The 25,317-nt window shown below is 37.3% G+C and overlaps 1 protein-coding gene across 2 annotated transcripts in view; it reads right to left on the minus strand.

Annotated features, from left to right (window-relative positions):
• The window catches only part of GABRA3 (gamma-aminobutyric acid type A receptor subunit alpha3), a 388,210-nt gene that overhangs the window by 11,556 nt on the left and 351,337 nt on the right, over positions 1–25,317 (minus strand). For both annotated transcript variants that reach the window (XM_059158037.1, XM_059158036.1), the window contains one exon: positions 20,331–20,542. In XM_059158037.1, coding sequence (XP_059014020.1) covers positions 20,331–20,542 — 212 coding nt within the window. The remainder of the gene's footprint in view (positions 1–20,330; positions 20,543–25,317) is intronic.

The raw sequence follows: 25,317 nt of genomic DNA on the forward strand, positions 1-25,317 counted from the left end.
AAATAAATAAATCTTTTTTTTAAAAAAGTTGGTAACGTAGAATGGTTTATTTTCCATGAACAGGAATTCCTGAGAGAAATGAGGGAAAACTTACGAAGGATGGGAGGATAAAGTCTAGAAAAAAGCACAGTACAGGACAAAAATAAAAAGTCAGGGGAGAATTAGGGGTACCTGGTTGGTGTAGTTGGCTAAGCATCTGACTCCTGGTTTTGGCTCAGGTTCTGATCTCATGGCTTGTGAGGTAGAGCCCTGCTCCATACTTAGTGAGTCTGCTTGGATATTCTCTCCCTCTGTCCCTTCACCCATGCATGCTCTCTTTCTCTCTCTCTCTCAAATAAATAAATCTTTTTTTTCAAATAAATAAATCTTAAAAAAAAGAAGTGAGGGGAGGATAAATAATAACACAAGAAACTACAATAAGGCCACTGACCAGGGGCGACACAGAGGTAAGCCCTGTAGAACATATGGCCTCACATGTCTACACAGAGGTTTATCATGAGGCTTTGATATCTGGTAGCCATTCCAAACATACTAATATCATTGGCTGACTTAACTTTTATAGTCTTCCTGGAAAAAGAAAACACTAGAACAAATAAACGGGCAATCAGACTGATTCATTTCCAAAGCCCTCACCTAGTGGTGGAAACAGTAACAGTGCTTGGCAAGTTGGATAATGCAGAGGTCAGTTGATAGAACTGACCACAGGCTTAATTCTAGTTTATGATGTCAGATGTGTCATCCAAGTGAAAAACAATAACTGCACTTAGAATGGTTGCAAATAATAGCAAGTAGTTATAAAATCCTATATATAAAATGGGCATGCAAGAGAAAATAATATTGGAAAAATGATAAAGAAATATAGAGTGAGATAGCTACATGAGGTGAGCATTAAAGCACAAAGCAGTTTTCATGAAGTAAAGGAGTGGGTAATGATAGGAAGCAGCAAGGAAGGAATGGAAGGGTGGCTTCCACTTGAACTGTTAGCTGAGGAAGTAGTTTCCTCATGAAATGGCCAATTTAAGGTAAACAGAAAAAAAATGGAGAGAGAATATTTTGTTTTTTTTCTTTCCTATGACTGTCAGCACTTGGTCCTGTATCAGGGCTCTGTATGTATAGGCACATGTAACTTACTTTCCTTTTTAACCATCAGCTTCTGAGTACTAGGGCCATGCTATGTTTAGCTCTGCATCCTGCATATATTAAAAAAATGATTGTTGTTTGTTTTTGTTTCAATTGATTGATCAATGATAGAAAACTTTTGTTCAGAGCATTTATGTCTACCATAGAACAGGGAGGGAAGACTACCAGTTTATGAGTACAACTTAACCCATAGTGAATTTTATTAACCCATAGAAAAATATGAAGGGGTGACTCAGTTTGTGACTGTATTTACAGGAATGCCCCTACAGATTTAAAAGCCACTAATAATAATAAGCTAAATTATTCCAAGATGTGAATGGAAGTTGAGTATACTATCTAATGTAAAATATTATTCTGGAACATTCAAATATTTTTCAAGAAGGAAAATCTCTTTAAAAAAGATTTTACTGGGGAGGAGTCAAGATGGCGGAGAAGTAACAGGCTGAGACTATTTCAGCTAGCAGGAGATCAGCTAGATAGCTTATCTAAAGATTGCAAACACCTACAAATCCATCGGCAGATTGAAGAGAAGAAGAACAGCAATTCTGGAAACAGAAAAACAACCACTTTCTGAAAGGTAGGACTGGCGGAGACGTGAATCCAAAGCAACGGAAAGATAGACCCCGGAGGGAGGGGCTGGCTCCCGGCAAGTGGCAGAGCAACGGAGCACAAAATTGGGACTTTTGAAAGTCTGTTACACTGAGGGACATCGCTCCAGAGGCTAAACCAGGGTGAAGCCCATGCGGGGTCAGCATGGCCTCAGGTCCCACAGGGTCACAGAAGGATCGGGGGTGTCTGAGTGTCACAGAGCTTGCGGGTATTGGAACGGGGAAGCTGGCTACAGAGACAGAGCCGAAAGTAAGCTCACAGCTTGGGGTTACCTTGAACCAGCCACAGGCTCGGTGAGCTCGGAGCGCGGCCGGAGGTCAGGCAGACGGGAGTAACTGGGTGCTGTTCTCTGAGGGCGCACTGAGGAGTGGGGTCCCCGGGCTCTCGGCTTCTCCGGGCCAGAGACCAGGAGGCCGCCATTTGTATTCCCGTCCTCCGGAACTCTACGGAAAGCAGTCAGGGAACAAAAGCTCCTGAAAGCAAACCCGAGCGGATTACTCAGCCCAGCCCCTGGTAAGGGTGGTGCAATTCCGGCTGGGACAAAGACACTTGAGAATCACTACAACAGGCCCCTCCCCCAGAAGATCAACAAGAAATCCAGCCAAGACCAAGCTCACCTACCAAGGAATGCGGTTTCAATACCAAGGAGAGCAGCAGAATTCCAGAGGAGGAGAAAGGAAAGCACGGAACTCATGGCTTTCTCCCTGTGATTTTTTTTTTTTTAGTCTTGCAGTTAATTTAATTTTTTTCTTTTTCATTTTTTTTCTTTTTTCTCGCCTTCGGGTAAATTTTTTTTTTTTAATTTTTACCCTTTTCTTTTTTAATGTTTTTAACTAGTTTATCTAATATATATATATTTTTTCTTATTTATATTTTTCTTCATTTTCTTATTTTTTAATTCTTTTCTTTTCTTTTTATGTATCTCTTTTTTTTTTCTTTCTTCCTTTTTTAACCTCTTTTTATCCCCTTTCTTCCCCCTCACGATTTGGGATCTCTTCTGATTTGGTTAAAGGATATTTTCCTGGGGTTGTTGCCACCCTTTTAGTATTTTACTTGCCCCTTCATATACCCTTATCTGGACAAAATAACAAGACGGAAAAATTCACCACAAAAAAAAAAAAAAAACAAGAGGCAGTACCGAAGGCTAGGGACCTAATGAATACAGACATTGATAATATGTCAGATCTAGAGTTCAGAATGACAATTCTCAAGGTTCTAGCCGGGCTCGAAAAAGGCATGGAAGATATTAGAGAAACCCTCTCCAGCCCTTTCTGGAGAAATAAAAGAACTAAAATCTAACCAAGTTGAAATAAAAAAAGCTATTAATGAGGTGCAATCAAAAATGGAGGCTTTCACTGCTAGGATAAATGAGGCAGAAGAAAGAATTAGTGATATAGAAGACCAAATGACAGAGAATAAAGAAGCTGAGCAAAAGCGGGACAAACAGCTACTGGACCACGAGGGGAGAATTCAAGAGATAAGTGACACCATAAGACGAAATAACATTAGAATAATTGGGATTCCAGAAGAAGAAGAAAGAGAGAGGGGAGCAGAAGGTATACTGGAGAGAATTATTGGGAAGAATTTCCCCAATAGGGCAAAGGGAATGAGGATCAAAATTCAGGAGGTTCAGAGAACGCCCCTCAAAATCAATAAGAATAGGCCCACACACCGTCACATAATAGTAAAATTTACAAGTCTCAGTGACAAAGAGAAAATCCTGAAAGCAGCCCAGGAAAAGAAGTCTGTAACATACAATGGTAAAAATATTAGATTGGCAGCTGACTTATCCACAGAGACCTGGCAGGCCAGAAAGAGCTGGCATGATATTTTCAGAGCACTAAATGAGAAAAATATGCAGCCAAGAATACTATATCCAGCTAGGCTATCATTGAAAATAGAAGGAGAGATTAAAAGCTTCCGGGACAAACAAAAACTGAAAGAATTTGCAAACACCAAACCAGCTCTACAGGAAATATTGAAAGGGGTCCTCTAAGCAAAGAGAGAGCCTACAAGTGGTAGATCAGAAAGGAACAGAGACCATATACAGTAACAGTCACCTTACAGGCAATACAATGGCACTAAATTCATATCTCTCAATAGTTACCCTGAATGTTAATGGGCTAAATGCCCCTGTCAAAAGACACAGGTTATCAGAATGGATAAAAAAAAAAAAATCTATATGTTGCCTCCAAGAAACTCATTTTAAGCCCGAATACACCTCCAGATTTAAAGTGAGGGGGTGGAAAAAAAATTACCATGCTAATGGACATCAGAAGAAAGCACGGGTGGCAATCCTTATATCAGATCAATTAGATTTTAAGCCAAAGACTATAATAAAAGTTGAGGAAGGACACTATATCATACTCAAAGGATCTGTCCAACAAGAAGATTTAACAATTTTAAATATCTATGCCCCTAACGTGGGAGCAGCCAACTATATAAACCAATTAATAACAAAATCAAAGAAACACATCAACAATAATACAATAATAGTAGGGGACTTTAACACTCCCCTCACAGAAATGGACAGATCATTCAAGCAAAAGATCAACAAGGAAATAAAGGCCTTAAACGACACACTGGAACAGATGGACATCACAGATATTTTCAGAACATTTCATCCCAAAGCAACAGAATACACATTCTTCTCTAGCGCACATGGAACATTCTCCAGAATAGATCACATCCTCGGTCCTAAATCAGGACTCAACCGGTATCAAAAGATTGGGATCATTCCCTGCATATTTTCAGACCATAATGCTCTAAAGCTAGAACTCAACCACAAAAGGAAATTTGGAAAGAACCCAATTACATGGAGACTAAACAGCATCCTTCTAAAGAATGAATGGGTCAACCGGGAAATTAAAGAAGAATTGAAAAAGTTCATGGAAACAAAGGATAATGAAAATACAACAGTTCAAAATCTGTGGGACACAACAAAGGCAGTCCTGAGAGGAAAATATATAGTGGTACAAGCCTTTCTCAAGAAACAAGAAAGGTCTCAGGTACACAACCTAACCCTACACCTAAAGGGGCTGGAGAAAGTACAAGAAAGAAACCCTAAGCCCAGCAGGAGAAGAGAAATCATAAAGATCAGAGCAGAAATCAATGAAATAGAAACCAAAAAAAAAACAATAGAGCAAATCAACAAAACTAGGAGCTGGTTCTTTGAAAGAATTAATAAAATTGATAAACCCCTGGCCAGACTTATCAAAAAGAAAAGAGAAAGGACCCAAATAAATAAAATCATGAATGAAAGAGGAGAGATCACAACTAACACCAAAGAAATACAAACTATTATAAGAACATACTATGGAGCAACTCTACGCCAACAAATTTGACAATCTAGAAGAAATGGATGCATTCCTAGAAACATATAAACTACCACAACTGAACCAGGAGGAAATAGAAAGCCAGAACAGACCCATAACCAGTAAGGAGATTGAAATAGTCATTAAAAATCTCCAAACAAACAAAAGCCCAGGGCCAGACGGCTTCCCGGGGGAATTCTACCAAACATTTAAAGAAGAACTAATTCCTATTCTCCTGAAACTGTTCCAAAAAATAGAAATGGAAGGAAAACTTCCAAACTCATTTGATGAGGCCAGCATCACCTTGATCCCAAAACCAGACAAGGATCCCATCAAAAAAGAGAGCTATAGACCAATATCCTTGATGAACACAGATGCGAAAATTCTCACCAAAATACTAGCCAATAGATTCAACAATACATTAAAAGGATTATTCACCACGACCAAGTGGGATTTATTCCAGGGCTGCAAGGTTGGTTCAACATCCGCAAATCAGTCAATGTGATAAAACACATCAATAAAAGAAAGAACAGGAACCATATGATACTCTCAATAGATGCTGAAAAAGCATTTGACAAAGTACAGCATCCCTTCCTGATCAAAACTCTTCAAAGTGTAGGGATAGAGGGCACATACCTCAATATCATCAAAGCCATCTATGAAAAATCCACCGCAAATATCATTCTCGATGGAGAAAAACTGAAAGCTTTTCCGCTAAGGTCAGGAACACGGCCGGGATGTCCATTATCACCACTGCTATTCAACATCGTACTAGAGGTCCTAGCCTCAGCAATCAGACAACAAAAGGAAATTAAAGGCATCCAAATCGGCAAAGAAGAAGTCAAATTATCACTCTTCGCAGATGATATGATACTATATGTGGAAAACCCAAAAGACTCCACTCCAAAACTGCTAGAACTTATACAGGAATTCAGTAAAGTGTCAGGATATAAAATCAATGCACAGAAATCAGTTGCATTTCTCTACACCATCAACAAGACAGAAGAAAGAGAAATTAAGGAGTCAATCCCATTTACAATTGCACCCAAAACCATAAGATACCTAGGAATAAACCTAACCAAAGAGACACAGAATCTATACTCAGAAAACTATAAAGTACTCTTGAAAGAAATTGAGGAAGACACAAAGAAATGGAAAAATGTTCCATGCTCCTGGATTGGAAGAATAAATATTGTGAAAATGTCTATGCTACCTAAAGCAATCTACACATTTAATGCAATTCCTATCAAAGTACCATCCATCTTTTTCAAAGAAATGGAACAAATAATTCTAAAATTTATATGGAACCAGAAAAGACCTCGAATAGCCAAAGGGATATTGAAAAAGAAAGCCAACGTTGGTGGCATCACAATTCCGGACTTCAAGCTCTATTACAAAGCTGTCATCATCAAGACAGCATGGTACTGGCACAAAAGCAGACACATAGATCAATGGAACAGAATAGAGAGCCCAGAAATAGACCCTCAACTCTATGGTCAACTAATCTTCGACAAAGCAGGAAAGAATGTCCAATGGAAAAAAGACAGCCTCTTCAATAAATGGTGCTGGGAAAATTGGACAGCCACATGCAGAAAAATGAAATTGGACCATTCCCTTACACCACACACAAAAATAGACTCAAAATGGATGAAGGACCTCAATGTGCGAAAGGAATCCATCAAAATCCTTGAGGAGAACACAGGCAGCAACCTCTTCGACCTCTGCCGCAGCAACATCTTCCTAGGAACAACGCAAAAGGCAAGGGAAGCAAGGGCAAAAATGAACTATTGGGATTTCATCAAGATCAAAAGCTTTTGCACAGCAAAGGAAACAGTTAACAAAATCAAAAGACAACTGACAGAATGGGAGAGGATATTTGCAAATGACATATCAGATAAAGGACTAGTGTCCAGAATCTATAAAGAACTTAGCAAACTCAACACCCAAAGAACAAATAATCCAATCAAGAAATGGGCAGAGGACATGAACAGACATTTCTGCAAAGAAGACATCCAGATGGCCAACAGACACATGAAAAAGTGCTCCATATCACTCGGCATCAGGGAAATACAAATCAAAACCACAATGAGATATCACCTCACACTAGTCAGAATGGCCAAAATCAACAAGTCAGGAAATGACAGATGCTGGCGAGGATGCGGAGAAAGGGGAACCCTCCTACACTGTTGGTGGGAATGCAAGCTGGTGCAGCCACTCTGGAAAACAGCATGGAGGTTCCTCAAAATGTTGAAAATAGAACTGCCCTATGACCCAGCAATTGCACTACTGGGTATTTACCCTAAATATACAAATGTATTGATCCAAAGGGGCACGTGCACCCGAATGTTTATAGCAGCAATGTCCACAATAGCCAAACTTTGGTAAGAATGTAGATGTCCATCAACAGATGAATGGATCAAGAAGATGTGGTATATATACACAATGGAATAGTATGCAGCCATCAAAAGAAATGAAATCTTGCCATTTGCGACAACATGGATGGAACTAGAGCATATCATGCTTAGCGAAATAAGTCAAACGGAGAAAGACAACTATTATATGATCTCCCTGATATGAGGAAGTGGTGATGCAACATGGGGGCTTAAGTGGGTAGAAGAAGAATCAATGAAACAAGATGGGATTGGGAGGGAAACAAACCATAAGTGACTCTTAATCTCACAAAACAAACTGAGGGTTGCTGGGGGGAGTGAGGTTGGGAGAAGGGGGTGGGATTATGGACATTGGGGAGGGTATGTGCTTTGGTGAGTGCTGTGAAGTGTGTAAACCTGGTGATTCACAGACCTGTACCCCTGGGGATAAAAATATATGTTTATAGAAAATAAAAAAAAAGATTTTACTTATTTCTTTTCAAGAAAAAGAGAGAAAGAGAGAGTGACAGAGAGAGAGAGAGAGAGAATACAAGCAGGAGGAATAGCATGCCAAGGGAAAAGCAGGCTACCCACTGAACACGTAGAACTCAATCCCAGTACCAGGACCCTGGGATCATGACCTGAGCCAAAGACAGAGGCTTAACTGACTGAGCCACTCTGGCATCCCTCAAATATTCTTTTTTTTGTCTCTTTGACATTTTAAAAATTTAACTTTATTCTTTCAGTGTTCCAAGATTCATTAGGTTTTTTTAAAGATTTTATTTATTTGACAGACAGAGATCACAAGTAGGCAGAAAGGAAGGCAGAGAGAGAGGGGAAAGCAGGCTCCCTGCTGAGCAGAGAGCCCAATGTGGGATTTGATCCCAGGGTCCTGGAATCATGACCTGAGCCCAAGGCAGAGGCTTTAACCCACTGAGCCACCCAGGCACTCCCCCACCAAGATTCATTGTTTATGCACCACACTCAGTGCTCCATGCCATATGTACCCTCCTTAATACCCACCAAATATTCTTACAATAAGAAAAAGAGGGTAAGGATTACTGTATTTACAAGATTTAGGTAAGAATTTGACTATTTTAAAAGCAATTCTTTTTTTAAAAAATTTTTAGAGGGGGAGGGTCAGAGGGAGAGAAAGAATATTAAGCAGGATCCTTGCCCAGCATAAGCCCATGCAGGGCTCAATCTCATAACCCCTGATATCATGAATGAAGACAAAATCAAGAGTTGGATGCTTAACTGACTGAGTCACCCAGGTGCCCCTAAAAGTGGTACTAAGAATAATCTTTTTTTTTTTAATGTAGAGGCTTATTTCTTTATTTTATTTTATTTTGTTTTTAATTTTCAAAAGTTTAATCAAAGTAACATACAGTTAAAAAAAGATAAAAGAACTTAAAGGGGTGCCTGGGTGACTCAGTGGGTTAAGCCTCTGCCTTCTGCTTAGGTGATGATCTCAGGGTCCTGGGATCAAGTCCCACATCCTGTTCTCTGTTCAGCAGGGAGCCTGCTTCCCCGTCTCTCTGCCTGCCTCTCTGCCTACTTGTGATCTCTGTCAAATAAATAAATAAAATCTTTAAAAAAATAACTTAAAGTCTTATAATGAAAAAAAAAAAACCCTTACCTCTGAAAACTGCAGAAAACCCTTACCTCAATGTATTCATCTTGTCCAGCAAGTCTTAATTATTTTTAATTCTCTTAGGTGATATTACTAAATTTCTAAATAATATGCTTATACTGCTCTTAGTTTCACACATAACCGATCTTTTTGATAATGATTCACCTCATTAATGCAACCTTTCCTCCATCCTCCAATACAATTATAACAATGTTTTTAGTTTAATCAATAATCATCATTATAAATGACTATATAAATGCATCTAGCCTCCTGCCCCAGTCTAGACTAGTTTCTCTCCAAGTTTATTTGTTGCATAGCTTTCATTTTAGGACTTATGTTCACTTATTTCCCCTGTTGGTACTTTCTTTTCTGGATCCAGCATTCTTGTCTTTTATATTCTATTTTTTTGTTTTAATAGAACATATCTTCTAGTATCTTCCTAAGGTGGAGTGCATGGGAAATTCCTGAAATCTTAGCAGTCTGAAAATGGCTACTGTACCTCTTTGCTTAATTGATAATTTGGCTAGGCACAGGATTTTATGTTGAAAAGCACTTGGCCCTCAGATTTATGAGATTTACTACTCTGCTGTTTTCCATCATCCAGTATACTTGAGAAGTCTGATGACATTCTGTAACCATTCTTTTGCAAAAACAAAACAAAACACAAACACTTATTTTAAGAATCTTTTTAGAATATCATTTCGTCTCTGCTTTTCTGAAATTTCATGATGATGTGGCTTTATGTGGGCCTATGAAGTCACTTTCAATCTGGAGGCTTATGTATTTATGTTTATAAAAATGTATTAGTTCCTTGTTAATTTCCTTCATTCCTTTTTCTCTGTTCACTCAATCTGCAGCTTCTGTGTTGGCTTATTTCCTGGATTCATCACTAATCTCTTACCTTTTCTTTTATATTCTCAGTTTTGTTTTGTTTGGTTTTTTCATTTTGCTTTTTCAATTTGGGAAATTTTCCTCAGTTTATTTTCCCATCTCTCTATTAATTTCTTCATTTTGCCATTTCTTTTTAATTTCAAGAGCTCTTCCTTATTCTCCAATTTCCTTTATTTTTTTATGTTTATTTGAGTAAATTTATTCAAAATTCTCCCAAACTGTATATATTTTTGGCAACATGATTTGTCAAAATCTGCAAGAGATTATTAAAATATATACTATTGTTTTGGTTTTATTGAGATCTTGAATTTCTGAGAGTTTAGATCTTGTGTTTCCCAGCTTTATTGCTTGGTGCATAAAGTGGCCTAATTGTAGCTTCTTTGTGCATTGTATATTTCATCATGCTATAACGGATATGACCAATTTAAGGCTTATGTTTGTAAGTTACATTTTAACTGATATTAAGAGTGGCACTTTTTAACTTTTGTTTGGTTTTTATGTGCCTGATTTGGTAGCAAATGCCTATCTCTTTATTTTAATAGTCTTTGTTATTTCATTTTAGATATTAACTTTTGAATTTAAGGTACTCTGAGACTACTTCTCTGGCTGTTTTGTTGAGCCATTTTGATGAGATACAATAGAATGTAAAAGGGTCTTCTATTGTCCAAAGGCAATCTGACTTCCTTTTATATTAGTATCTTATTGTTTTATGGATCTATTTATAAATATAAAATATAGAATTTTCTTTAATTCCCTAAATTATCCCTGTTTCTTCCACGATGAGTTTTTACAAAAACTCTGAGATCTTGACTACTCTGTACACAGATTTTAACCAATATCCCTAGCTGCTTTATTCTCTGCTATACCAAGCACCTCCAACCCTGAGTTTCTTTAGGGTTCTATCTTACTGTAGCTTAATAGATTAGTTCTTATTCTCTTTCCACATTCATTCTTCTAAAAAATGTACTAAAATCTCTCGTTTGACTGAAATCCCTTCTCCAGTTTTCCTGGTGCTTATTTATACCTATTTTATTTCTTTACTCTCATTTTAGTGGGATTGTCAGAGGAAGCAGTGATAAACACATGTAGTTGATCCTCAGAAGCCCACAGTTCATCTATTTTTCAGAATGTAATTATAAGGTAGTCATTTGTCTTCATTTGTAAGGGAGGGTGTTTTTTCCCATCTATTCCGTCTTTTCCTTTCATTTATAATCTCTCCTCTAACATTTTTTCTAATCTCCAATCATAATACATCTCAGAAATAAATTTTTAAATCACTTATACTAGTTTTAAATCTATTCTAGCTTTATAAATCAAATAAGGTTTAATGTTTCTCTAAAGTAGGAAAAAACCAAACTGAGTTTAGTTATCAATTAGATAGCAATTTAATTGGTATAGATTAATTTGCTATAGATAAATTAGATACCAATATTTCTTATTTTCAAAGCACTTCATCTTTTTTCTGTGGGTCAGCAGTTCTCAGTGTTAGTTCCTTTACATTGTAAAAGTATAGAAAAAGTAGAGCACCCTCACACTAAAGATCCATTGTTCTGTGTTCTGTAGCTTTTGTTTTCTTTTTCCAAATCTCAAAATTGTATTCTTTTAGATAATTTAAATGGATTGACAATGGAGAGGGACTAAAGAAAAAGACTGATATCACCATTTTTGAAGAAGAGTTTAAATGATTCTTTTTGTCCGTTTTTTATTTTCAGCATTCCTTGGAATTGGAGAAATGGTCATCATTTTTGACATCCGAAGTCTCATATTAATCTATTCTAGTTCTCTCTCTGCCTTCAAACCATTCCTGTACCTCTTCTTAGCCATAAAAAAAAGTCCACTGCAGTTTTCAAAAGACATACATAACAGCCTTTCAGATATCTGAAATTAGATAGATTATTCCCTTCAGATATGTATCCCTTCTCCATTATAGTAACCAAACTGGAACAGTATGCTTCAAACATGGCTAAACCAGTATAGAATAAAAAGGGCTTATTATCTCACTTGTTCTAGGTAATTCTTAACCCACACTCAAATTAATTTGGCTTTTTGAAAGTTATACCAGATACAAGGCTTATATTAAATTTTGTTTTTCTCTATATCTCAGTGTCCTATTTATAATGGGAAATTATTATTAAGTTTCACTATCCGGGACACCTGGGTGGCTCAGTTGGTTAAGCAGCTGCCTTCGGCTCAGATCATGATCCCAGCGTCCTGGGATCGAGCCCCACATCGGGCTCCTTGTTCTGCAGGGAGCCTGCTTCTCCCTCTGCCTCACCTTCCACTCTGTCTGCCTGTGCTCGCTCTCACTCTCTCTCTCTCTGACAAATAAATAAATAAAATCTTTAAAAAAAAGTTTCACTATCAAGAATTAATGTTTTTTTGTATCTATGTATAAGAATTTGTTTGATTCAGCTAATGTTAATCTCTTGTTTTCAGCCTGTTCTCTCAAACTTTAGAAATTCTTTTTGATTCGTAATTCAGAAGATAATCTTCTCCAACCAACATTCATTAATGTCAACTTACAAATTTGAATTATTGATGACAACATGTAAGAGGAAGGGATCAAAGATGAACCCCTATGGGCTATTCACAGGAACATCCATTCAGGTTGACACTGATTCATCAATCAATTCTATTTGACTTTAATTAGCCAACCAATGACATCAGCCCAATTGAACTGTTTTTTTTCACCTGTTGTTTCTTCTTCATGAAGAATGAATAAAATAATAAAAAATAAAAGTAGTTAGATGTCTTTTTTTTTAAAGATTTTATTTATTTATTTGACAGACAGAGATCACAAGTAGGCAGAGAGGCAGGCAGAGAGAGAGAGAGAGAGAGAGAAGCAGGCTTCCTGCGGAGCAGAGAGCCCGATGCAGGGCTCGATCCCAGGACCCTGAGATCATGACCCGAGCCGAAGGCAGCAGCCCAAACCACTGAGCCATCCAGGCGCCCCAAAGTAGTTAGATGTCTTGACAAAGTCTATGATATTCCCTGGTCTACCAGTCTAATAAACTTTTAATGCAATTTTTTAAGGCTAGTTTGGCACAATTTCTTCTTAGTGGATTCATGCTAGATATCAGTAAATAGTGTTACTTGCTTGTAAAACATCTGTTTAATAATATATTCTAGAAAACTTTCATTTTAATATGTCAGAGTAAGGATATATTTTCTTCCTTTTCCTCTCTAGAACAAAGTAAAAACTATAAGAATAAGGAAAATGGATAAAAATCAAACTCCAGTTTTGATGAAATGTGAAAGCATTTTTAACACTGATCCCAAAAAGTAAGGACTTCCAAAGGCAGAAAAAATTGGATCAGAGTATAGAAGACACTGGGGATGTCTCTTACTCTGGAATTCAGACCAGAATAGAATTTTAGGAACAGAGTCCTAAAAGATGCATGGCATAACCTGAGTGAGGAAACAAATGACCCCATTCTGAAACAAAATCAGTCTTCATACCGGTAGTGAGAACAACCTGAAACGTTGTTTGACTACCATATAGTGGCAGAGGAGGTGGAGACTAGAATAATTAAATGATATAATACTACACATACATGCATACACATACAAACACACACTGACACCTCTGAACCATACATAGAAGACTTTCCCATGAGCAAGGAAAACTTCTTGATAGCTAGAAGCAGAAACAAAACTACAAGGAGGAGTACTCCTAAGAATTTTATAGATAACAGATCATGCTCAAATTAATTAGCCTCAATTACTCAGTACTGTCCTACTCATTCTCTCAGTCCCTCCCCAAAATGATACTGTCACACATTGCAGGGCTAGTAAAGAATTCCCCTAATGCAACTTCATGTAATAATTGAAAACCAAAAAAAAAAAAAAAAAAAAGGTACTAATGCAAAATATGTTGCAAAAAGGGGGGAAATTACCAATAAAGAATTGTGGAACAACATGAAAAAGCAAACATAAAAAACATAAAAAATATGCCAAATTATATGACAATTATAAAATTAATATAAGGAAAAATAATACTACCACAAAAATGAAGGTGAATAGGCACTGGTAAAAATGGTCAGAGACAGAGAAGACAGGCTTGAAAAAAATGAGCAAAGTGAAACTGAAAATACCAGTTAAAAATTATTAGAGAAAAACAATAGATATGGAAGACAAAGAAAGCTCTATGATTATATATATATATATATATATATATATATATATATATAATTCTGTGCTTTTAGGAAGAGAACAGAACACAGATACATTTTAGGAATGCTTTCTTAGAGCTTTCCTAAAACAAAGACTATTGTGAATCTATAGGCTTCTTCTCAAACTATTCTAAAAGAAGTAGAAATGGGAGGAAAATTTCCAAATTCATTCCATGAGGCCAATATTACCCCAATTCCAAAACCAGACAAAGCCTTCATTATAAAAGAGAACTATAGGTCAATATTCCAGATGAACAGGGATACAAAAATTCTCAATAAAATACTAGCAAATCAAATCCAACAGTACATTAAAAGTATCATTCACCAAAATCAAGTGGGATTTATTCTGGTGCTATAAGGATGGTTTAATATTTGTAAACCAATCAAATGTGATACAACACATTAATAAAATAAAGGATAAGAACCATGTATTCCTTTCAATAGACGCCAAAAAGTATCTGACAAAGTACAACATCAATTCATGATAAAATCCCTGAACAAAGTGGAGATAGAGAGAACATACCTCAACATTATTAAAGGCCACATATGAAAAGTCCACAACAAACATCATCCTCAGTGGTGAAAAACTGAGAGCTTTTCCTCTATGGTCAGGGAAAAGACAGGGATATCCATTCTTGCCACTGTAATTTAACATAGTACTGGAAGTCCTAGCCTAAGCATTTAGACAGCAAAAAGAAATAAACCCAAAGACTCCACCAAAAATATCACTAGAGCTGATAAAAGAATTCAGTAAAGATATAGGATACAAAATCAATATATAAAATCTGTTGTACTTCTATACACTAATAGTGAAGCAGCAGAAAGAGAAATCAAGGAATCAATCCCATTTACTATTGTACCCCCAAACCATACTATACCTAGGAATAAACCTAATTGAAGAAGTAAAATAGGTGGGAAGTTGGGGTACCAGGTGGTGGGTTTTATAGAGGGCACAGATTGCATGGAGCACTGGGTGTGGTGAAAAAATAATGAATACTGTTTTTCTGAAAATAAATAAATTAATTTAAAAAAAGAAGAGGTAAAATATCTGTACTCTGAGAACTATAAAATGATGATGAAAAAAATTGAAGATGACACAAAGAAATGGAAAAATATTACATATTTATGGATTGGAAGAACAATTTTTTTTTAAAGATTTATGTATTTATTTGACAGAGAGAAATCACAAGTAGATGGAGAGGCAGGCAGAGAGAGAGAGGGAAGCAGGCTCCCTGCTGAGCAAAGAGCCCGATGCGGGACTCAATCCCAGGACCCTGAGATTGTGACCTGAGCCGAAGGCAGCGGCTTAACCCACTGAGCCACCCAGGTGCCCCCGGAAGAACAGAATTGTTAAAAGTTATATACCATCCAAAGCCATCTATACACTTTATGACATCCCTATCAAAATACAAACAGTATTTTTCATAGCACTAGAACAAACCATCCTAAATTTTATATGGAACCACAAAAGACCCTGAATACCCAAAGCAATCTTGAAAAATAAAAACAAATCTAGAGGCATCACAATTCCAGATTTCAAGTTATATTACAAAGCCTTGGTCATTAAGACAGTATGGTACTGGCAAAGAAAGAAAGAAAGAAAGAAAGAAAGAAAGAAAAGAAAGAAAGAAAGAAAGAAAGAAAGAAAGAAAGAAAGAAAGAAAGAAAGAAAGAGAAAGAGAAGAGAAAAGAAAAAAAGAAACAAACAAACAAACATAGTTCAGTGGAACAGAAATGAATCCACAACTATATGGTCAGTTCATCTTTGACAAGGCAGGAAAGAATATCCAATGGAAAAAAAGATAATCTTCTCAACAAATGGTTTTAGGAAAATTGGACAACAACATGCAAAGGAATGAAACTGGATCACTTTCTTACACTATAAATTCAAATGGATGAAATAAATTCAAAATGGATGAAATAAATTCAATTGGATGAAAGACCTAAATGTGAGACAAGAAATCATCAAATTGCTAGAGAACACAGGAAGCAACCTTTTTGATCTAGGCCATAGTAACTTCTTACTAAATATTTCTCCTGAGGCAAAGGAAACAAATCAAAAATAGAACTTCCCTATGACCCTGCAATTACACTCCTGGGTATTTACTCCAAAGATACAGATGTAGTGAAAAGAAGGGCCATCTGTACCCCAATGTTTATAGCAGCAATGGCCACGGTCACCAAACTGTGGAAAGAACCAAGACACCCTTCAACGGACGAATGGATAAGGAAGATGTGGCCCATATACACTATGGAGTATTATGCCTCCATCAGAAAGGACGAATACCCAACTTTTGTAGCAACATGGGCGGGACTGGAAGAGATTATGCTGAGTGAAATAAGTCAAGCAGAGAGAGTCAATTATCATATGGTTTCACTTATTTGTGGAGCATAACAAATAGCATGGAGGACATGGGGAGATAGAGAGGAGAAGGGTGTTGGGGTAAATTGGAAGGGGAGGTGAACCATGAGAGACTATGGACTCTGAAAAACAATCTGAGGGTTTTGAAGGGGTGGGGGGTGGAAGGTTGGGGTACCAGGTGGTGGGTATTATAGAGGGCACGGATGGCATGGAGCACTGGGTGTGGTGCAAAAATAATGGATACTGTTATGCTGAAAATAAACAAAAAATAAATTTTAAAAAAAGGAAACAAAAGCAAAAATGAACTATTGGGACTTCATCAAAATAAATAGCTTCTGTACAGCAAAGGAAACAACACAACTAAACGGCACCCTACAGAATGGGAGAAGATATTTGCAAATGACATATCTGATAATGGGCTAGTATCCAAAATCTATAAAGAACTTATCAAACCCAATACAAAAACAAATAATCCAGTTAAGAAGTGGGCAGAGGACATGAATAGACACTTTTCCAAAGAAGACATCCAGATGGCTAACAGACACATGAAAAGATGTTCAACATCACTCATTATCAGGGAAATACAATCAATACCACAATGAGATATCACCTCACACCTGTCAGAATAGCTTAAATTAATAAAGCAGGAAACAACAGATGTTGGGGAGAATGGAGAAAAGGGAACCCTCTCACACTATTCATGGGAATACAAACTGATGCATCCATTGTGGAAAACAGCATGGAGATACTTCAGAAAGTTATGATCCAGCAACTTCACTACTAGGTATTTATGCAAAGGACACAAAAATACTGATTGTAAGGGATACATGCACCCCCAATGTTTATAGCAGCAATGTCCACAATAGTCAAATTATGTAAAGAGCCCAAATGTTCACCAACTTATGAATGGATAAAGAAGTTGTGGTATATATACACAATGGAATATCTCTGAGCAATAATAAAATAACAAAATCTTGACATTTGCAATGATGTGGATGTAGCTAGAGAATATTATGCTAAGCAAAATAAGTCAATAGAGAAAGACAATTATCATATTGTTTCCCTTGTGCAGAATTTAAGAAACTAACCAGAGGATCATGGGGGAAGGGAGGGAAAAATAAAATGAGGTAAAATCAGAGAGGGAGACAAACCATAAGAGACTCTGAACTAAGGAAACAAACTGAGAGTTGCAGGAGGGGAGGGGGAATGGGGTAACTGGGTGATGGGCATTAAGGAGGGCATGTGATATAATGAGCACTATTATATGAACAGATGAATAACTGAACTCTATATTAGAAACTAACGATACACTAAATGTTAAATAATTAAATTTAAAAATGTTTAAAAAAAGAAGTGATATACAATGGAATATTACTGAGCCATAAAAAGAACAAAATCTTGACATTTACAATGATGTGGTTGGAGCTGGAGTGTAGTATGCTACGTGAAATAGTCAGAGAAAGGCAAATACCATGATTTAACTCATATGTGGAATGTAAGAAACAAAACAAATGAACACAAGGTGGGGAAGAGAGGCAAACCATAAAACAGATACTCAGCTATAGAGAACAAACTGATGGTTACCGGAAGGAAGGTAAGGTGAGGTGTGGGTTAGATGGGTGATAGTCATTAAGAAGGGTACTTGTGATGAACACTGGGTGTTGTATGTAAGTGATTAAGTGATAAATCCCTAAATTGTACACCCAAAACTAATATTACACTGTAGTCAACAAACTGGAATTTAAATAAATACTTGGGAAAAAAACCCTGCATGGAGTCCTAGGAAAAAATTCATACAGATAGATCAAGATATATCCTTGAAAAGAAACTAGAATTTATAAATAAAAGATACATTTGTATGGGCTTCTAGGCCATAAAATCAAGTCCTCCATTGTGTAAGAGACTCTCAGGCTGGTTTTAAATTTCTTCATAACAGGGTCTCTTGGGTGGCTCAGTTGGTTAAGAATCTGGCTTGGGCTCTGGTCATGATCTCAGGGTTTGGGTACTGAACCATGCATCAGGCTCTGTGTTCAGTGGTGAGCTTGCTTCTCCCTCTCCCCCTGCCCCTACCCCATCCTCTCTCTCTCTCTCTCAAATAAATAAAGAGAATCTTGAAAAACAATTCCTCATAGCAAAAAAAAAAAAAAAATCTTCATAGCAACAGTGATAGACGTGAGTATAGCAATCAATGTCTATATGGACATCAGAGAGAGAATAGGACCCATGAATTATACAACAGCACAACTACAATTCAAGTATAAATAATTGACAGATAATTCTATACATGTAATATCGTAGGAAATATTGTTCCCATGAGCCTTAAAAAATATTCTAGATGATAGCCTTAAGGTAACTAAGCAATGAAAGGAAAAATGGGCCATCTTTACAAAATAGTCCTTTTATCCATTTAAATGTAGAAATACACATAATTGACTATAGGTATTATGGCTGGCTCCATAAAAACATGTAAATCCTGTAAGCCTTGACAACACAATAATAGTTTGACAATGCAGAAATAGCATAATAAATAAAAGTTAGGAAATTACAAGGACAGAGGTGAGAGGTAAGGTAAGTATACTAATTTCCCTGTTTTGTAGTGTGTGAGGGGTCAATAGACCTTGTTCATAGATGACAAATCAAGTATTAGATGGATTAATATATTTTAAGGATACAAAGGTAACAACTATGCTAAGTATAATAATAATATCAACCCAAAATTTCCTATGATAGATATAATAGTAGAAATATGTTTATTTCTTCATAATTTATACCAAGGACTTAATAAATTCTATCTAAGTAGTGAAAATCTAGTCTAAAATTTTGCCAACTCACCAGTCTGTATTCTATGAAATATATCTTTTCCTCCAGTTTGAAAATCTTCATTATCTTTTCTCTTCTCCATGATTCTTCATAGTACTGGAATGGTTCTGGGACCACATCTGCCAGTTCTTTTTAGCATCTTTGGATAGTCTTCATCTAGATCTAGAGATCTGAACTCTTTTAAAGCAGCCAAGGACAATAATCTTGATTTCACAGTATTTATGTTTTATTCCTACCATCTCTAGTTGGCTTATTGTTTTTTTTTTTCCTCCTTCCCATCTCTCAACCAATCCAACTAACATTTATTCAGCTTTTACTATGAATCAGGTGCTGTGCAAGAATACTGGCTAGTTAAGAAGATGATGTAGACAAGCCCCTGCCCTCAAAATGTTCAGTCTAATGAGGAGGCAGATAAACAACTCTAATACAAATACAAGATTATAATAATAGGAGCACACTTCTCCTACCACAGGAAAAGCTAAAACTATCCAGATGATTCTTGGAAAGGTTCTATGGAGAAAATATCATTTAATCTGTGTTTTGAAGAATAAGCTGGGAAAAAAAAAGAATGAGTAGATCTTCACAAGGCAGGAAAAAAAAAGAATAGTTTAGGTAGAGAATAAAAAGTTAAGCAGAGACCCAGAAGGAACAATGATCACTTTAGTTTGAATGTAGTGGGAATATACTGAAAAGTGAAGTGCAGAATTGGCCCTAGAGACTGTGCACTTTTCTGGATGGCTTTATAAGTAAAATGTGTTCTCCATGATTCTAGCAGTATCATACTTAGGGTCAGTTCCTCATCACAAGACATCAACCCTCCATGATACAAACCCTCTTTCTTTTGCCCCCAGCAAACACTCCACATTGCCAAGAAGCACTCCAGTTGAGAATTGGATTGATGACCCCAGTGAATAGCACACAGCCTTGGCCAGTTCCCACAGGCTGCAGGCTGCCCACTCCTGGTTCCAATACAGTTCTCTCAGGGAGTGCTTCTCAGCCCCCACCCTTGCTGTAGCTCACCTTCATCTCCAGGGCCTCTGGCACCTTCTTGCCTTCCCAAGCCCAACTCCGCTTGGTGAAGTAGTTAACAGTGGCAAATTCAATCAGCGCAGAAAATACAAAGGCATAACAGACGGCTATGAACCAATCCATGGCCGTCGCGTATGCCACTTTAGGTAAGGAGTTTCTGGCACTGATACTCAAAGTGGTCATGGTGAGAACAGTGGTGACACCTGGGGAGAGAGAAGATGAGAACAAGTTGCCATTAGAAGATATTTAGAACATATATGATGAGATCAGCAACTTTGACTTATGAAGAAGAGCTATACCGCACTCAAAATGGTCCCTTTAAAGTAAACACAGAGAATATCAACATGGGATGGTTCTACCTAGTAATTACCCCATCCCAGTTATCTCAGGAATAAGAATCTCTAGTAAGGCACTTCTAAAAGTTCTTCTCTAGTGGTGCCTGGGTGTCTCAGTCATTAAACATCTGCCTTCGGCTCAGGTCATGATTCCAGGGTCCTGAGATTGAGCCCTGCATTGGGCTTCCTGCCCAGTGGGAAGCCTGCTTCTCCCTCTCCCACTTCCCCTGCTTGTGTTCCCTTTCTCACTGTCTCTCTCTGGCAAATAAATAAATAAATAAATTTCTTAAAAAATGAAAATTCTCCTCTAGCCTCTACTTAAATGTTTCCATTAAAGAGCAGGTAATCTACTTCATGGTAAGAACAATTTTTAATTAGAAAAACCTTACTTTCTGAGCTGCAACCTGCCTTCCTCTAACTCCCAGCCCACTAACTGATCTCAGAGTTCTTTCTCTGAAACACAGGAAAGAGAAGCCTGCTCCCTCCTTTCCAGAACAGGACTTTAGAGAGTTGGAGAACATGGGGATGACTCCTGATGAGTCTGTTAATCTCCAGAATGGACATGGCCACTTCTCTTGTTTCTCATCCTTCCCCATTCTTGTAGTTCTCTTCTGAACAGCCCAAAACCTGAATCAAAGACTCAGGATTTTCACTTCTCTTACTGTAGACAGTACTCTGCTAACACTGCAATAAGCCATTGTAGAAAATGGTACTTTAACCATATCACAGTCCAGGTCCTATTGAGCTTTGTGGACAACCAAAGCTATTTCAATATCTGTTTCTTTGAATTTTTGTCAAACTAGAGCTTGCTTTTAGATCAACTGATTATTTTTATTGGTGATGCTATTAAACTAAATTTAAGACTTCCATTTATTCACTTTTAAATTCTATTAAAACTATTTTTTCTACTCTGTATTGTAGATATACATATGAGCTATAGTGTTGTGGTTAATGATATAAGCTTTGAAATTAGATTGAAAATAGACTGAAATTCTGGCAATTACACTTACTAGCAATATACCTAGAACAAGGAGATTTACCCCCACTAAGCCTGTTTTATTATGTGTAAAATGTGTGATTATACCAGACCCAGAAATTTGTTGGGGGATCCAATGAGATGATGTTTATAAAGCCCATAGCACCATATATGACAGAGAGTAAACACTCAAGAAATAGTAGCTTCCATAATTAACATTTCTTTTATTTTTACTATTAATGAGAAGAGTGTCATAATTAGATAATTAATTATAGTGGTATAATTATAAACATATTTTAAGTAACATTATAATAATAATTTTATCATTGTTAGCAAAAGTATTCTAGCCTCAAATAGCTACACTAGAAATTAAAAGTCCTGGACTCTGCCACTTACTTGCTTTGTATCTTGGGTAATTTGTTTCATTTTTCTATGCCTCCATTCTCCCCATCTATGAATATTTTCTATAGTCTCTATACCCTAGAATTTTGACAAGGCAGTTGTTGTACCCAAAGACATCCAGACTTCAGGAAGAGGGAGTAGTCAGACCCTCTTTCTGAGTGTTGGAATGCTCAAGAGGATGGAGAATGTGAGTCTGGATCAAGTAGGGGCATGGAAAGTAGTCCTGATGTGGTGAGATACGTAGAAAAGGAAGCAGAATGGCCAAGTTAAGCTGGCAGAGTAGTAGGGGGACCATGAAATTGCCTTGTCCTTCAAATACAACTAGACCAACATTTAACTATTTTATTTTTTTTAAGATTTTATTTATTTATTTGACAAACAGAGATTACAAGTAGGCAGAGAGGCAGGCAGAGAGAGGAGGAAGCAGGCTCTCTGCTCAACAGAGAGCCCGATGTGGGGCTCGATCCCAGGACCCTGGGATCATGACCTGAGCCGAAGGCAGAGGCTTTAAACCACTGAGCCACCCAGGCGCCCCATATTTAACTATTTTAAATGATGAGGAAGATGAGCTGAGGACTAAGGAAACAATATACACAGTTGGAGGAAGAGAGGTGGCACACATGAGACTTATCTTTTTTTTTAAGATTTTATTTCTATATTTGACAGACAGAGATCACAAGTAGGCAGACAGGCAGGCAGAGAGAGAGGGGAAGCAGGCTCCCCACTGAGCAGAGTCCAATGTGGAACTTGATCCCAGGACCCCAAGATCATGACCCAAGCTGAAGGCAGAGGCTTAACCCACTGAGCCACCCAGGTACCCCAAGAGACTTATCTTGACAAATCAAAGCACAGCTACATAAAGGTCCAAACACTCTCCACTACAAGCAAGTGGGAACTCTGTAGAGGAAGGACCAGTGGGAAAGAGCAGGCAAAACACAACAGCAGAGTGTACACACCATACACCAGAAACACTTCCTAAAGGTTTTGTTGTTGTTATAGTTTTTGCTAGTTTCTTTTTTTCTATCCTCCTTTCTCTTCTGCATATAATGACTAGGCAGAGGAATTCAACCCCTCAAAAAACAAAAACAAAAGCAAAAAACAGGAGGTAATACTGCCAGGGATTTCATCAAAAAGGTTTGAAGTGGTGGGAGGGTGGGAGGTTGGGGTACCAGGTCGTGGGTATTATAGAGGGCACGGATTGCATGGAGCACTGGATGTAGTGAAAAAATAATGAATACTGTTTTTCTGAAAATAAATTAATTAATTTAAAAAAGGATATAAGTAATATGTCTGGACTAGAATTTAAAATAATGATTATAAAGATAGTAGTTGTGCTTGGAAAAAGCATAAGAGACACTAGAAAATCTCCTATTATAGAAATATAGAAATAAAAGAACTAAAATCAATGGGGTCAAAATTAAAAATGCTGTTACTGAGATACAGTCATAAATTAAGGCTTTAACAGCAAGGATAAATGAGGTAGAAGAGAGCATTGTTAATATAAAAGACAAAATGATGGAAAATGAAGCTGCAAAGAAGAAAGACAACACCTGGATCATGAAGGGAGACCTCAAGAACTCAGCAATTCCATAAAGTGAAATAATATCCAGATAATAAGGGTCCCAGAAGATGAAGAGCAGAAGAGAAGGACAAAAGCTTTATTTGAATAAATTATAGCTGGGAACTTCCCTAATCAGGGAGAGGAAACAGACATTCAAGTCCAGGAGTCACAAAGAATCCCCCTCAAAATCAATAAAAATACCTTGCATATAATAGTGAAACTTCCAAATTTCAAAGATAAAGAGAAAATCCTGGAAGTAGTTTAGGACAAGAGGTCCTTAGCCTACAAGGGTAGACACATAAAGTGGACAGCAGACCTGTCCAAGTGACCTGGCAGGCCAGAAAGGATTGGCATGATATATTTGATGTGCTAAATGGGAAAAATATGCAGCAAAAAGTACTGTATCCAGCAAAGGTGGTATTTAGAATATAAGAAGACATAAAGAGTTTCTAGGACAAAGACTAAAGGAATTAGTGAACACTAAACCAACCCTGTAAGAAATAATATCCCATCCACAAAGACAGAGTCCAAACATGACAAAGACCAGAAAGAAACAGAGACAGTCTATAGAAACAGTGACCTTACATGTACTGCAATGGCACTAACTTCATATCTTTCAACAATTATTCTTTTTTTATACAAAAATATTTTATTTCTGATTGTGTTATGAGTGAGAGTAAAAAATAATTATGGGGCACCTGGAGTGGCTCAGTTTGTTGGGCAACTGCCTTTGACTCATGTCATGATCCTGGAGTCCCAGGATTGAGTTCCCCCATTGGACTCCCTGCTCTGCAGGGAGTCTGGTCCTACCTCTGACCTCCCCTTCTCATGCTCTCTTTCATTCTCTCTTTCCTTCTCGAATAAATCAATAAATAAATCTTAAAAAATAATTATTCTGAATGTAAATTGACTAAATGCTCCAATCAAAAGTTACAGGGTATCAAAACAGATTTAAAAAAAAGACCCATTGATATACTGCTTACAAGGAAATCATTTTAGACTCAAAGTCACCACCAGATTGAAAGTGAAGGTGTGGAGGACAATTTTTCAAGCAAATTGACATCAAAAGAAAGCTGGAGTAGCCATTCTTATATACTGTAATAAGAGATAAGAAGGACACTATATCATAATGAAGGGATCTATCCAAGAAGAACATCTAACAATTATGAATATTTATACTCCTGGGGCGCCTGGGTGGCTCAGTGGTTTAGGCCTCTGCCTTCGGCTCGGGTCATGGTCTCAGGGTCCTGGGATCGAGCCCCACATTGGGCTCTCTGCTCAGCAGGGAGCCTGCTTCCCCCTCTCTCTCTGCCTGCCCCTCTGCCTAATTGTGATCTCTCTCTATCAAGTAAATAAATAAAAATCTTAAAAAAAAGAAATCTAAATATTTATACTCCTAACATGGGAGCAGCCACATATATAAACCAATTAACAACAAAATTAAAGAAACACATTGATAATCTCTTCTAGTCCCGTCCATGTTGCTACAAAAGTTGGGTATTTGTCCTTTCTGATGGAGGCATAATACTCCATAGTGTATATGGACCACATTTTCCTTATCCATTCGTCTATTGAAGGGCATCTTGGTTCTTTCCACAGTTTGGCAACCGAAAAAGTCAAGCAGAGAGAGTCAATTATCATATGGTTTCACTTATTTGTGGAGCATAACAAATAGCATGGAGGACATGGGGAGTTAGAGAGGAG

This window comes from Mustela lutreola, chromosome X, assembly GCF_030435805.1.
Source record: "Mustela lutreola isolate mMusLut2 chromosome X, mMusLut2.pri, whole genome shotgun sequence".
In the NCBI taxonomy this organism is placed as follows: domain Eukaryota; kingdom Metazoa; phylum Chordata; class Mammalia; order Carnivora; family Mustelidae; genus Mustela; species Mustela lutreola.